The 15,969-nt window shown below is 55.0% G+C and overlaps 1 protein-coding gene across 1 annotated transcript; it reads left to right on the top strand.

The window, feature by feature from the left end:
* The first annotated feature begins 4,350 nt into the window (after window positions 1-4,350).
* PAX1 (paired box 1) lies at window positions 4,351-13,517 on the top strand. Its single transcript, XM_070421417.1, has 5 exons — window positions 4,351-4,630; window positions 5,022-5,651; window positions 7,205-7,347; window positions 7,859-8,081; window positions 13,426-13,517. Exons 1-5 carry the CDS (start codon window positions 4,351-4,353, stop codon window positions 13,515-13,517), a joined length of 1,368 nt encoding a protein of 455 aa, XP_070277518.1.
* The last annotated feature ends 2,452 nt before the right edge of the window (window positions 13,518-15,969 follow it).

The following is a 15,969-nucleotide window of genomic DNA, read 5'->3' as shown; positions in this document are numbered from 1 at the left end:
ATCCGCTTGGGACAACACACAGCCCCAGGCCAGCAAATGAAACGCGAGGCGAGGCAAAGATCAATCAGCAAGCCCACCGCGGTCACAAGCGGTCTGGGAGCCTAGGGCGCTAGTTCCCGGTCCTGGGGTCTGGGAAGCATGCGGGTCCCAATCTGCAGCGGCAGGTGCAGGGGGCAACGACCCACCTTCCTTCTCCGCGAGGCCTCTCGTCCGGGAGGAAGCGCTCGCCGGCCGCCCGCCCGCAGGGGGCCCAAATCAGCCCGGAGTCCACCTCTTTCCTCCTCCCCGCCCCCCTTTCCCCTGCAGTCAACTCCGGGTGGGGTTTCGTTACTGCGTCTCCCATCCCACTGGCCAACGAGCTAATTTTCCGTTCGAGCGCTCGCAGAGGGCTCGCAGTTCCCACAGCTAGCCACATCTTACTACTCTCTTTACGGGGATCTTGTTTGCAAAACTGTGGGTGCGGGGAGGAGCACAATGTAACCTGGTGCATAAAGTGCGTTTGTAGCCTGCGCTACTTTTTTTTTAAAAAAAAATAAAATTGAAAATAAAACGAAGAAATTCGGTTTACCTTTGTTTTCCAACCACAAGACTCACCGCACAGTGCTCTTAAAATCGGAACAAATGCGCTCGGCCTGAGCTGAGCCAGGTCGCAGGCTGGAACGTGGAGGGCCCCTCAGGCTCGAGGCGCGGCTGTTTGGGGGAACCCAGGATCCTGACCTTGCTCTCCAGGCGGGAGGCAGGGGGCACCGGCGCTGGTCGGCAGTCCGGCCCAGGCTAAGCCCGGGGCCCTCCGGGGACGCTAGCGGCCCGTGTTTCCTCCTTCTCGGTGGCTGAACCAAAAGGCGCCGAGCCCGCGGTGGCTCTTTCCGCCCTGCGGGACTTGAGAGGGACTTTCATTTGCTGGTTTAGGTTCCTCCTGAAGACCTTGAAACGCACGGGCTCCCCGAACACCCTGGCCTATCGCGACGGGCACGTTTTATGGGCACCCAGATAATTCCCCGAAACTGTGCCACCAAGAATCACAGAGACGCAGGAGAGGTGAAGCGGGGGCGACTGTCGCTCCAGGGACGACCTTGTCACTGAAACTCTCACAGCCTTAACGTTCAAGTTCTGGGCTCGGGCGGCAAGTATTCACCCGAGACCCTTCTTGCCGCCGCTTGCCCAGTCCCTAGGAGGGCAGGCACCCTCTTCCTGCCTCCTTTTGGCCTCACGCTTTTGGCACGGACCTTGCCTCTCCTTGCTCTGCCTTGGGAAACCTGGGTCCGTTCCCGAGGCCCCTCGGGGCCCCTGACATCCGTCCTCCGCCTCTCTGGGCGTCCAGCCCCCGCTAGACGCGTCACGTCCTCGGTGCCGGCGCGCGCCCTGAGCTCGGCGACGTGTGTCCCTCTGGGAGCCGCTCTGCATCTGGTTCCACGCTGCGCCCAGGGCGCTCAAAACAAGGGAGCCAACCCCAGCCAAACCCACACTGACATGGAACCCGCGAGCTTTATACCTCCGCGCGCTCAGCGCCGGCCGCGTCGCCGCTTCCCGGTCGTGGAGAGGACCAAGCTGCATCCCCCGGAGGTAGGAGAGACGTTTGCTTTCCTTCTGCAACCCCACCTTTGGGCCGCTTCTCCCCTAACCCAGCCGGCCTCGGGAACCTGCGGAGCCGGTCCGCGGGCCGACAGGGGGCGACAAACCGTAAGCTTTTCCGGAGGCTGGCGGTGAGCGGGCTGCTGGGAGTGCTGCGGCGTCCCCCACCTGGCTGCTGGCTGCTGGAGAGATGGGGAGTGGGAGGAAGGTAGGATGGGAGTCAGGGCTGACGGGCTCTGGAGCCCCAGAGAGCCCCCAGGCGGTTTCCCAAGCGTCTACCCCAGGCCCGAAAGGCCTTCACCGAGCGGAATGGGGAGGTGATGCCGTTCTAGACCAGCACCTCTTTGCCAGCGCCTGGCGCTCCACTGGCCGAGGTGGGACGATGGGGGCGAAGAACCAGCTCTTACCGAAATGCCTTCAGCTTTATTATCTTTTTTCTGAGCCTGCCTGTCTCGCCTTCAAGGGAAAGAAATGACCTTAGCTGTTTCACCACATCCCGGATGCACTGGGTTATGGACATTGCGGTTTCCAGCTCTAGGAATCAACCTTTTTGGTCTTTGGGGCCCGACTTGAAATTCAGGTAACAAAAGTCTAGATCAGGGGCAAACAGGGTCCAAAGAATCTAGACAGGCCCTAACCGGTTTGGCTCAGTGGATAGAGCGTCGGCCTGCGGACTGAAGGGTCCCAGGTTCGATTCCGGTCAAGGGCATGTACCTTGGTCGTTGGCACATCCCCAGTAAAGGGTGTGCAGGAGGCAGCTGATCGGTGTTTCTCTCTCATCGATGTTTCTAACTCTCTCTCCCTCTCCCTTCCTCTCTGTAAAAAATCAATAAAGTATATTTTTTAAAAAAAAATCTGGACAGAACTGAGCAGAGCGCCTCCCTCCGCACACTGCCACGGAGAGCCCTGCGGCTGGTGCGTGCAGCCCGCTGCTCTGCTTCTTTGCAGAGCCCCTGCCTCGGGTTTGCGCACCGTAATTCAAACCACCCCTTTACCCTGTCCTCATCCCAACCTTGCCCCATCCTTCGCCAGAGCACTGGCTGTCCTCTTCAGCGTCCCCGCGGCCTCCCTGAGGCGGCACTATGTTTTTCGTGATGCAGGAGGGGCTCTTTTAAACTTGGATTTCCTTTCCAAGGATAACTCTAGCCTGTGGCCCAAGCCCCAGCTCAGCAGGGCCCCGCGCCCTCCCTCCAGAGAGCACAGGATTTGTGGCTTAGGCCCTCTTGATTGACACATTCGGACAGCTTAATTCGGAGCCGTCGACACTTTCAAGACCCCCTGGAAGCGCACAGCGGAGGGAAAGGGGTCAGGGACTCGGTCGCCGCTGCTCCCCAGGCTGGCTGATCGGGTGCAAGTGCGCCTCCCGCAGCATCACAGCGCGGGTGTCACGCGCAGCTCTCCGCCAGCTCCCAAGCTTTAGACTCCGGGGGAGGGGAAATTCTTCCCGCTCCATCCCGAGAGCTGGGAGCACAGGGAGTCCAGAGAACCACGGGTCTTCCTAGGCCCCGCCTAGGCTCCCCTCCCTGTTCCTGTACCTTCAGCCCATGCCCTGGGCGCTTACTGGCCCCAAGCTGGGAACTCCTAGGTCAGGGCCTCCATGTGTCAGTTCAGGGCAAAACCTGGAGCTTTCTCTCTTCACCTGCTCTCTCCTGAGTCCCACCGAGGAGCTCCCCCTGAGGCTGCCACTGTCAGCCACACAGGCCAGGAAAGGCCGGAATGTGTGCTGATGCAAGATAGACGTGGAGAAGAGTTGACAGACAGTTCCTCCCGCAGGCCGAAGAGTTCACGGCTGCGTATCCCCTCCCCCTTAAATGGAGGGGAAAGGCCCCTTCAGAGGTTTAACAAAGACCCCCTGGAAGCCTCCCTGCTGTGTGAAAGGTGAGGCCAGGCAGCTCAGGTGTGGAAGGATTGGGGTTCCAGGCCTGGATGAAAGAACCGTCTTTGGGGGCAAAGGTCAGAAAGGGTTCTGACTCTTCCTGTGTCACTTCAGAGAGGAGTGAGTTCGGGTGGGTGGGCCTGCTCTCCGGGAGACAGACTCTACAATGTGCACCTCTTACAACACTGGACTCCTTGCAACATTGTACAGATTTCCTGCAAGCAGGATTGGGGTCTCAGTCAGAGATGGGACAGAGCAAACGCCTTGGGCCGGTCGCCCTACATCATGCTGAACGCTCAAGGTGCCGCTGGAAAGCTCAGACATGGGGCGCTGGCACCATGCTTCCCGTGCCCAGGGGAAGGGGTGGTAGAGGCAGCCACACGCTGACCATCTTGCCAAGACCAACTTTAATCCTCGGATATCTTAGCAGTAATGGCAGTGGAGGTGGTCGTAACACGAAAATCCAAAGTAGTACTAGTACTATTACTGGTAAATATTCATCAGTTTGAAATGACTACCCATCTGTATCCAAACCGGAAAGGTACAGGGGCGAGGACGGCAGAGCGAGGGGAAGGTCCCAGGCCCAGCTGGGGTTGGGACTGTGAGTGTACGTGTACGTGTGCGTGTGCGTGTACATGTACGTGTGTGTGTGGGTGTGTGTGTGTGTGTGTGTGTGTGTGTAGGGGGATGGGGATGGGTTCCGGAGGAGGGCCGAAAGGGGAGGACAGAAGGAGGGGGTAGAGTTTCACCGAGGGGAGGGGGGCGCCGGGGTTCAGTGACGGGAACCAATGGGCTGCCAACTCGCGCGTCTCCGGCGCGACTGCCGAGATTGACGTGGAGGACACGTAAAATTGATCTTCACACGCCGCAGCCTCCCGGTCAGACGAATTTCTCTGAATCGGATGAAGTTCCCCCTAGGCCTGGGGTCGCGGGAGTGGAGAGTGTCTGGGGAGCGGGCGGCGGCGGCGGCGGCGGCGGCGGGCCGGGGGACTGGCGGCAGGGCGCCTGGCGGCGCGGCACAGCGCGTTTCCAGCCCGCGGCCCGGCCGCCGCGGCTCTCGGCTCGCGCGCGCCCTCCCTCTATGCCTCTCCCGCGGCAGCGGCTCCCGAGCTCTCCCGTCCTGCGCCGGGCCCAGCCCCGGCCGCCCCGGCGCCAGGCAGCTGGCGGGCCCGCGCGCCATGGGTAAGGGGCGGGCGGCCAGCCGGGCGCGGGAGGGCTGGCGAGGTGTATTGTGTCCTGGCGCTTCCTTTTCCGCTCGCCTGCTTTCCCTCGGAGACCGGGTCGTGGGTCCCGGGCGAGCGCCGTTCTCCGCACATCCCCTCCCTTCTGGGTGGGGTGGGGGGAGTTCGGCGCGTCCGGGGATGGGATGTCCCAAGCGAGACCCCCTCCAAAGGGCACGGAGGGCTGTAGTGCGCCCCGCCCTATCCCGGGGGCAGACCCAGGCTGTTGGCCCGCAGATTCTGAGTATCCGCCGGGCACTTCCCGAGGCGCGGCCCCTCGCTCAGTGCGACCACCCTGGCTAACCCGCTGGTGTTTTCTCCCCTCCGCTCACTGCCCTCTGGCGCGTCCGCAGAGCAGACGTACGGCGAGGTCAACCAGCTGGGCGGCGTGTTCGTCAACGGACGCCCCCTGCCCAACGCCATCCGCTTGCGCATCGTGGAGCTAGCGCAGCTGGGCATCCGACCCTGTGACATTAGCCGGCAACTCCGCGTTTCCCATGGCTGCGTGAGCAAGATCCTGGCGCGCTACAACGAGACCGGCTCCATCCTGCCCGGGGCCATCGGGGGCAGCAAACCCCGAGTCACCACCCCCAACGTGGTCAAGCACATCCGGGACTACAAGCAGGGCGACCCTGGAATCTTTGCCTGGGAGATCCGCGACCGGCTGCTGGCCGACGGCGTCTGCGACAAGTACAACGTGCCCTCGGTGAGCTCCATCAGCCGCATCCTGCGCAATAAGATTGGCAGCTTGGCGCAGCCCGGGCCCTACGAGGCGAGCAAGCAGCCGCCGCCACAGCCGGCGCTGCCCTACAACCACATCTATCAGTACCCTTACCCCAGCCCCGTGTCCCCCACCGGCGCCAAGATGGGCAGCCACCACGGGGTCCCGGGCACCGCCGGCCACGTCAGCATTCCCCGCTCTTGGCCCTCGGCGCACTCGGTCAGCAACATCCTGGGCATCCGGACGTTTATGGAGCAAACAGGTCAGTCGTGGAGGCCTTCTGGAGCCTTCTTGGAAGGGACAGAATTGAAGACGAGGGCTTGGGCATGAGGATGAGGGGTAACTCCTAGTCCTCCGTGGGCCTGTTTTGGCTCTGGGGAGGCTAGGGCTGGCCAGGGAGGTTGAGGGTCCGGGGCCTAATGCGGGAGACATCTTGAACTTTTTATGACAAATGTGGAAAATATTTCCCGGAAGAGCAATCGCCGACCACAAATTTGGAGGCCTGAAATTGCCTTTTTCCCCCTTTATTCTTGCAAAAAAATATGCAATCCCCCTATCGCCTGATCTAAGCCAAACAAACCCCAGTCAATTCTTCGGCCCTTTCCTAAGGGTCTTTCCGGATAACCTCATCGTTTCCCAAAAGGTTCTGTCCCTCCCAGGCCCAAAGGCTCTTTCCAGTAAAAGGCAAAGGGCCACCAGGCCGGTCTTATCTAGTGACCTCAGGCAGGCCTGGCGGCGCTGCAGGTTCTGGAACTGGGATCTCCGGTGGTGGCGCCTCAGGACTCACAAGGATGTGCCCTTTGCCTGTAATTAGAACTCTGCACACTTGCTGGTCATCTCGCCCAGGGAGGAAGGCGGTGGAGTAGGGAGGGAAGACTGGGGCGGCCTTGATGCGGGGCTCGGGGAGATGTGCCTGGGCCGGCCCGAGTGCCCATTTTCTCCGCACTGTCTCCCGTCCCAGCAGCCGGGATAATAATTATAATTATTGCAAGCTCTTACATGAGTAAGAAGCAAAGCTCACCATAGCCCCAAAGAGGAGGGGGTCGGGGCGGCGGAAAGAAAGGAAAGCTTAGACCCAGCGGCAGTGGGGCGCGCTGCCCAGGCCTCACACAAGGTTTGTTTCTTCCGGTGGGTCGAACCCAGCCTGGGGATGGGAGGTGAGGTGCGCAATTTCCCCGGAACGACCTGGGGGCAACTGGCTGGGAGGTGGCCGCACCAGGTTTGCTCTCAGTTCTAGAACTTTCTCTGGGTTCCCCCAGCTCACACTCGCGGAGGAGCAGACGAGTGCCGGGGCTGCCCTGGTGGCTGGGTTGGCGCCTCTTTGGGGAGATCCCGGGCATCTCCGGAGGCATTTCTGAGGAGAACCGTCTCCAAACCCTCCGGAGACGCGTTGAGGCTTTGAGAAACCCATATAATTCTCAGGACATGCTTTGGATTTGAACTTGAACCTTTCCGGGCGCCACCTCTGGACATTGGAAAGGCACCTTGGCCGAGTGCGCCCCAAGGCCGTCTCCCCGCCGGAGACCCCTTGTTTTGCGGAAAGCGGGTCACAGGCGTGGAAGAACGGGGAACAGCCTCTGCCCCGCTAAGGAGTGAACGCGAAACCCTATGCCCGCCTCCCCGCCCCCTCGCCTCGGGCCGCTCTCCGAGCATCTGGAGGCCGCAGGTGTTCCGAGGACCCTGGGCTGCGCCTGCCCTCGGAGATGCGCTGGGTGCTTGTAGGCACGTGTGTCACCCTCCGGCTGGAGGGCCGCGCTCGCGCCCAGCGCAGATTCGGATGGGATGTCCCCATTAACTTGTCCCGTGTCCCCTCAGGGGCCCTGGCCGGGAGCGAAGCCGCCACCTACTCCCCCAAGATGGAAGACTGGGCCAGCGTGAACCGAACGGCCTTCCCGGCCACCTCGGCAGTGAATGGGCTCGATAAACCGGCACTGGAGGCGGACATTAAATACACTCAGGTAACCAAGGGTTAGGGAAGGAGGTGTCCTTAACTGGAAGAGCGAAAGAGTTGGGGGGAGGGGGGGAGGGAGAAAGAGACAGAGAGAAGAGAAAACTCCCCAGGCCTGGCAGCCCCGCCACCCAGGGCCCTCTCAGCATTTTCTCTCCTTTTCTCAAGCGCACACACGTTGGGGGGAAGCTGGCTTTTGAGGGGATTGCGTTGCCTTTTGCCAAGATACTTTTCCTACAAAAACTTGAACCCAGAACCCAGATGGCTGAGGCTCTCTTTAAACCCCAGCTGGGCTGGTGAATACCACGTTCCCCCTCATCTCATTATTATTTATAACAATTCGAGTGGAAATCACTTGGCCAGGGCCCTTCCTAGGAAAATTAGAGGCCAAGCGTTGCGCGGGGATGATTGAGGGGGCAGCAGGGGAAAGGAGCATCCCCCGTTTGTTCCGGTAACTGCACGTGCTGGAGGAGTCGGCGGGGTTCCTGCGGCTGATGGTCTGTCTCTCTCCATCCGCACAGTCGGCCTCCGGCCTCTCCGCAGTGGGCGGCTTCCTCCCAGCCTGCGCCTACCCGGCCTCCAGCCAGCACAGCGTGTACAGCGCGCCCGCCGGGGGCTACCTGGCCCCGGGCCCGCCCTGGCCGCCGGCGCAGGCTCCCCCGCTGGCGTCCCCCGGGGCCAGCCTCGCTGTGCACGGTGGGGAGCTCGCAGCAGCAATGACCTTCAAGCATCCCAGCCGAGAAGGTGAGCGGCACGGGTGGGAGTGGGTCGGATGAATGGAGAGAGGTTAGGAAGGGTGCAAGGAAGGGGGTGTGATCATGGGAGAAGGTAGTGAGAGAGGTTTGGTACCCAGCCTAAACCCTTCCTTCGGGGTTAAACCTGTAGTTTCTCGGATCAGATTGATTTCTAACAGGTGTATGCCAATGCACGTCCTTAGAAAGATGGCAGAAGTTGAGAGATGCCTTAGGATTCCAGATTCCACTCTCCCCCTCTTGGAGAGAGAGAGAGAGAGAGAGAGAGAGAGAGAGAGAGAGAGAGAGAGAGAGAATTGGGTCAGGTTTGGATCTGGTTCTTGTGCCCTTGGCCAAGTTATTGCTTCTCTCTGCCCCTCAGTTCTTCATCCATAGAAGAGTCTAGAACAGCGGTTCTCAACCTGTGGGTCGCGATCGCTTTGGGGGTCGAACGACCCTTTTACAGGGGTCGCCTAAGACCATTGGAAAACACATATATAATTACATATTGTTTTTGTGATTAATTACTATGCTTTAATTATGTTCAATTTGTAACAATGAAAATACATCCTGCATATCAGATATTTACATTATGATTCATAACAGTAGCAAAATTACAGTTATGAAGTAGCAACGAAAATAATTTTATGGTTGGGGGTCACCACAACATGAGGAACTGTATTAAAGGGTCACGGCATTAGGAAGGTTGAGAACCACTGGTCTAGAAGCATCATTCAGGTTCACCTTTCTGGGGCCTGAGGAGCTTTGCCTTCTGTGGTGGACCTGCCCAGGTCCTGGAACTGCACTGCCCATCTGTTTGTTCTCAGATTCCTTTTTTTAAAAAAAAGTCTAGACCCTGGTATTCCCTTGAGTTCATTTTTTTAAATTCATTCTTGGGAAGAGAAAGAATATTTCAATCATGTATCCCTAAGTTTAGACTCTTTTTCAACTCTGTGGTTTAGGTACTTCTTTCTGTAGGAATTGTGGCTGGGAGTCTTCTCTCCTCTTCTCCCTCTTTCATAAATGTACTCCACGATAAGCCAAACTAACAGACTTGAGGCATTTAATAGCTGGTCAACAGTGTGAGGGGTGTCTTCTTACACTGACCCCCAGGTTCTGGGTTTTTTTTTTTCTTTTTTTGCCCCTATAAATTGGGAAAAGCTCATCTGCTGTTGCCTGAGTCCTCATTTTCCTCAGTGGTGAAAGGAGTGGCTGAATTTGCTAATTTCGGAGAACCTGCCTGCAATAGGTCCGGTCACTAGAAATTTGTTACCCCAACTACCCTGCGAAAGGAAGGAGTCGCCGCAGGGGGTCCCAGCCTCTGCGGGGAAGGAGGCTGAGCACAAACCTTGGGGTCAGGGGTGCTCCAGAAGGCTCTTTACAAGCCTGATCCACTTCAGACCTGCCAAGGCATAGTGGGGACAGGCAAAAAGCTTTATTTCCTAGGAGACATAATAGCCTGATCTGAGAGAGAGAGAGAGAGAGAGAGAGAGAGAGAATTAAATTGCCATCAATAAGTAAATCAATAAAAGACAAAAATATATATATTTTACTTTTATTTTTCCCAAAGAACAAACATTATGGGATATAAATTACCAAAATTGAGAATTAGAACTTCCTTAAGCTTTAAACTTAATTTAAAAATAAAATAACACAAGTTGATCATTTATAGGAAAATTCAAGTAAAGGAAATAAAAAAAAAAAATAAGGATTACAGCTTCTCTAAAGCGTTACAGTTAAGGGACAATAAGGATCTCATGCTGAGTGCTTTGCCCAGCGTCTCAAATCTACCTGCTTTCTGGACAACTGAAGTTATCTGTTGAATTAGAAATTGACATGGAATTTACCTTATCATACAAATCATTCACTAAGCAGGTTCATTTGAATTAGAAGAGTGTATCTACAACTTTAAAAGATTTTGCCTGGGCTGATCGAAGGAGAAAGAAGACTTAGAAAAGGGCTTGCTGTCTTCGGAGGAGTGTACAGTGTAGCCCTTGGCTAACACAGCCGTTTTGTTCTGGGGCATTTCAAGCTCAACATTAGAAACAAATTATGACCCGTAGGTAACAATCCAAAGGTAGAACATACTTCTGAATTCTAAACTAGTTCAAGTTAATTGAGGTGGGGTTTCATTGGTGGTTGATTTTCTTTAGAAGACACTTTCCTTTCAGAAAAACAGAACCATTGAATGGCACTTGCATTCATGTCCCTATTACCACTGTAGTCACTTTCTATTATGAAACATCTCACTAGTTTTCCATGTCCGTAGTAAGAATTAACTACATTAGTTATTAAATTAATAACTTAATTTCCTGATCCTCACAGTTCTTAAAAAACACAGGGAAAAGGGTAATGGAATAAAGTAGGTCCAACATTAAAAAGTGATTTCTCAAACTGGCACACAAATGTTTGTGTTGAAACAAGGAACACAAAAATAATGAGAATCACACACCTCTTTGGGTTAAGAATTTTTATTCTTACTGGCAGAAAAGCTGACTTCAAAGATCTTCCATGCCCAATGGGTCTTTGAAAAATTACAAAGAAAGTGATCAGAATCAATGCCTTTTTTCTAACGATTGTTTTAAAATTATATTCAAACACATTACTGTAGGGCTTACTCAGATAATAAGAATGGTAGGAATAGCATTTACTGAATTGTTTTTTCAGTAGGAAATTTCTTTCACTGAAAGCAATTTAATATCATGAATGCTCATTAAAAACAAATACTTTTTGATCATCTAGTTCAGTGGTTCTCAACCTTGGCTGCACATTAGAATCACCTGGGAATCTTTTTAAAATCCTGATTTCTGGGCCTCATCCTCCAGAAATTCTGTTTCTTTGTTATGGGGTGGGGCCACAACATTAATAACAAAGAAACAGAATTTCCAGAGGATGAGGCCCAGAAATCAGGATTTTAAGAGATTCCCAGGTGATTCTAATGTGCAGCCAAGGTTGAGAACCACTGATCTAGTTCATATATCCTCCAAATCAGGTGCAAATGAACATTAGCTGTTACCCTAAGGAAGTCACAATTAAGCACCAGAATTAAGCACCTATGGGTCGTAATTTGTTTTTAATGTTGAGCTTGAAATGCCCTGGAACAAAGTGGCTGTGTTAGGAAAGGGCTATATTGCTCTGAAGATACCAAAATTAAGCCAAATTAAGCACCACAATTTATGTATTTTATCTTGGTAAAGAGTAATGCCTGTGGGTTCCCTATTAGGTAGGCAAAGAAGTATAATTTACATTTCCCATCCGTGAAAGAAAATGTTAATTCTTGGGAACCTAGAGGGACACCAATTCAAATGTCTTTTCATAGCCAGGGCAGGGCCCTCTCCTCCCCACCCCCACAGGTGACAGGCCCCACCAGAGGTTCCCTCCAGACAGCCGGTATTTACAGGCTGTTTTCAGAAACGTTCAAAACCTCCTAAAACCCTTCTCAGCGGGGATTTGGAACGACTCAAGATTTGGAAATCAAATCTATAAGATATTGCATACGTTCAAAGAAAAATTTGTTTATGTTTGTTACAGATAACTCGCAGCCTCCTTCCAGTTGTCTCAGCTCGGGATTCGTTCCTGAAAAATCGATCCTAAAAGCAAACTTTGCCAGAGAGCATTAGGGCGCGGGCGTTGCTGAGCGCCCAGCCGCCTGCAACCAGGGTTTCACTTGACCCAGCCCTGGGAGACTCTGACCGAGACTCCCCCCCGTTTTCTCCCGCCCCCAGTCCCCTGGTCCCGTTGGCTCTGAAATCGCAGTCCCAAGATTTTAAAAACGCGTGTGCCCTAAGATTAAGTTAATACTCCTGCAAAGCGCCCAATGCCCTGGTGCCCCAGCCTCTGAGAACCCAGACAGACAGACCCACTTTGGTTGCCCCCCCCTCCCACCCCATCCTGCTGCGGGAAAGGAGGGGAGGAGGGGCCTATGGGGAGGGTCTGGGGTGGACGGCTGAAATTTCGACCTGCAGAGGGGGTGGAATCTATCTCTGGGCTCCGGGTGTTTATTTTTCACGCCTTTGTCTCTAAGCGACCGGCCCTGGACTGAGAAACCCCCTTCTCAGATGTTTTCTAAACAGGTCCTCCTCACCTTGCAGTGTGTGTACAGGGTGGGGAAAAAGGTCGGAAAACTTCGTTGGCTGAGCGGCTACCACAGTGTTTTTAGAATCAAGTTGAGAGGAGGTGTGGGGTGGGGGTGGGGGTGGGAGGGAGTGGAGGGGTCACTCTGCCCTGGACAGGTCTTTAGACCCCTTCCAGCCCCTGAAAAACCTGATGTGCGTGCATGCCTGTGCGTGTGTGTACGTGTGTCCCTAGGGCAGGGGTGTGCGGCCCAGCTTCTCGCACCCACAGTAACCTGCCCCCGGGGCTGGGCAGAAGCAGCTGCAGGGGAAAAACACTCCAGAGTTCCCCCTCAACCCGAAGTGAGGCGCTCGGATGTCCCCCTTTACAGGAGGACTTGTTGCGGGAATGGGGGGGGTGTGGAGGGAGAGGAGGGGAACAAAGTTGAAAGCAGGCGCCTTCAGGTATAACCAAGCTTGAGCGTCGGGGGACTGAAATGGAAAACCAGAGGTTGCGTCACTTTTCTGACGTCCAGTAGCCAAACCAGGGCCTTATCACAAAGCCTAAATATCAGGGCCACGCGCAGAATGCCGCCCCGTGTGGCAAGCCTACCGTCACTGAATCCGGCGCCCCCAGGCCCAGGGCGCCCTGTGCCCACGGTGGTGAGAGAATATGATGCTCGGGCAGCGGTTAAAACGAAATCGGCCGCCCACTTAAAGCGCGTCCTGACGGCCCGGAGCCCTCCCTCCACGAGGGGCGTCTTTGGTGACCCGCTCCCCACGCGATGTCCCCCCGCCCGCCCACCCAGAGCGCCCGGAGCCGCTGGGAGGGACAAGGGGCCTGACGCGCTCGCAGCTCCTCGGCCCGTCGCGCGGCTGGGGTCAGGGGTGGGTGAGTCGAGGTCGGGGAGGAGGGCTGTGCGGGTCTCAGTTCCCTGCTCCCTTCCCCAGATCGGATCAATTCTGGGATTGGATCCGAGAACCTCCCGGCCGGGCGGTGCGCGGGGCGGCGGCACCTCCCTGCGCCCATCGCTTCTTTATTAAGCAGGCGCGGTGCAAAGGGAAGTGTACGGGGTCAGCGGTCTCGGCGCACCTGCAAATGCCCTGGCGAGGAGAGCCACTTGCCAGGCTGCCCGCGCCCGTGACTCCCTTCGGGGAGGAGGACGGCGGGCGCCAACCTTCGACGCGCACGTCCACCCCGGATCTTCGCGCCGTCCCCTTGGTTTGCGGGCGTCTTGGGCCCCCTGGTCTCTGACTCTGCGCGCGCCACGCAATGACCCGACGCCCCTGTGCTTCCTCCCGCAGTGGTCGATCGGAAGCCACCCAGCCCCGGCGGCAAGGCCCCGGACAGCCTCAGTAGCTTGCACGGACTGCCCATTCCGGCCTCGACTTCGTAGGAGTAGCGCTGCCCCGAGCCCGAGCCGGGAGCAGGCGGCGGAGCGACCCGCGGACCCGGGCGCGCGACTCGGCCCGGCAGCCGGGGCGGCACCGCAGGACCGGAGGACTCGCAGAGGAGGTGCCGGAGCCGGCCCGCGGGGGCACGCCCCGACAGCCCGCTCCCCCTGGCTCCGCGGCCACACTAAGGTCGTGGGCCAGGGTTTTCAGGCTTTTCTGGACCTGGGCTTTCGACTGTTGTACCCTTGTTCCGACGTGGCCTCCCTCGGCCAGCCTTCCCCTCCTTCTCCCGGGATTGTTTGGCTCTCTCCCTCCCTCTTCCCCCTACTTCCCCCGTTCCCTGCTCACCCTCGAGTCCCTTCTTTCTTTTCTTCCTCCTTCCTTCCTACACCACCTTTCTCTCCTGCCCCGTTTTCTCCTTCCTTCCCTTCGTCCTTTAATCTTTTCTCCTCTTCAGCGCCCCTGCTTTCCTCTCTCCTTTGTCTACTGTGCTCCCTTCCCTGTGGTCTAACCTCGTCCACCACCTTCTCTCTTTGGAGCCTTTAACGGTCAATGATTATGTTTCTCCACCTCCCTCCTGCTTCCCTGACACCCAGGAGAGCCAAAGATGGTCTCCCCTCCAGCAGCCGGACTCTTTAGCCTCCAACCTTATATCCCCCGGCCCTGATGGAGGTGTCTGGAACCTACAAAGAGAGGCCACAACCTTTTATATTTTCATAATAATGAACCGGAACAAAACCGCACGAATTTTCCCCTCCCTCCCCTCTCCCAGGATATATTGCCTGGAAATCTGTATGTTCTCAGTGCCCAGTGACTGAACAACACTTTGCTTCCTCTGAGATACCCAACCTTCTTTGGGGTACGGGGAGGGGGCGCTGAGGCCATTGGCATTTTCTTTAGTTGAAAATGTGAGCCCTGGAGGTGTTTCTCCCCCTACCCCCCCCCCCCCCCCCCCCACACCTAACCCTAGGGAATCTGGCGCACGGTAAATGCATAAGCACTATTTCTGGTGTTGGGAGGGACATTTGTTAATTTAAACTACAAACTGCTTCCGGGTACGAAGGTGCAATCTGGATTCTGGTTTGCAAGGGATAGGGGGTCAGAAAACTCCCTGAAAGTATCTTCTAGAATGAGATGCAAGAGCTGTTAACTTCTTCCAGGTTCAGGGGCACTGGTGGTGGGACCCTGGACATAAACTGCAACTTTTATAGTCATGAACGTGTCACTGGCAAGAGTCTGGCATCACCTGTTCAACGCAGAGGCCTTTGAATAAAGGAGAGCATCGGAAGGCTTTGTAAGAATGAACTGGTCTGTGTCCAGTCTAGAATGCTGTGTAGGCATGCCTCACCTACTCAAACCCTGAGTTTGTGGCACAAACACTATTAAGACAAAATTATTTTATTGGTTTATTCATTAGCACTTACCGCCCAGGTTGGGCAGGAGGTGGAAGAGAAAGTGAAATGGGAGGAGCATTTTTCCAGGATTCGTCCCAGGAAACCCCAGGTGAGGCCTGGGAAATGGAGGAAGAGAGGCAATATGCAGAAATCATCCTAAGATGAAGTTACTCCTGAGAGGAATAAAGTGGCCAAAAGGCAGTGAGCAAAAATGAAGGTCTTTTTCAGAACATTTCTAATTCTGAAAGCTAAGGAAAATTATTCAGGGCCGTCAAATGATCTAGGGCAGTGGTTCTCAACCTTCCTAATGCCATGACCCTCTAATACAGTTCCTCATGTTGTGGACCCCCCCAACCATAAAATTATTTTCATTGCTACTTCATAACTGTAATTTTGCTACTGTTATAAATCATAATGTAAATATCTGATATGCAGGATGTATTTTCATTGTTACAAATTGAACATAAAGCATAGTAATTAATCACAAAAACAATATGTAATTATATATGTGTTTTCTGATGGTCTTAGGCGACCCCTGTGAAAGGGTCGTTCGACCCCCCAAAGGGGTCGCGACCCACAGGTTGAGAACCGCTGATCTAGGGATTTCTAAGTACAAAGGGGTCATTGGCTTGTTGTTTTGTTGTTCTTTCCTGCCTTTGGTTTTCTAAAAGGAACAGAAGAGATTTTTGAATGGAAGGTTTTGCTTGTCAGTGGAGCTGCCTGTTTGGATGCGTGTGGAGGGAACCAGTGGGAAAACTCTCTGTTGCATCTTGTCATCATACCTGCTGAAGGTATTAATCATAATAGAACATCTGCCTTTTTCACATTGAAACTTTCCTCAGGTTTTGAAGTCTCTTGCCTTTCGAAAGGTTCCATTTTATAGATAGGAATATCGAGGGCTAGCCATTGGGTTTATTTTCTCTAGACTATACAGCAAGCTATGAATTACAGGGCATTAGCACAAACACTGGATGATCCCATCTCCTCAGAAAGCCAGGATGAGGGCTTGAACTTTGAGCCTGGGGTCGGCAGCCTATGATGCCAGCATTTCCTGTAGAAA

The sequence above is a fragment of the Myotis yumanensis genome, unplaced genomic scaffold, assembly GCF_028538775.1.
Source record: "Myotis yumanensis isolate MYYU_CA2020_CCGP unplaced genomic scaffold, mMyoYum1.0.hap1 SCAF_7, whole genome shotgun sequence".
Classification (NCBI taxonomy): Eukaryota; Metazoa; Chordata; class Mammalia; order Chiroptera; family Vespertilionidae; genus Myotis; species Myotis yumanensis.
This window is presented reverse-complemented; position numbering and strand designations above follow the sequence as displayed.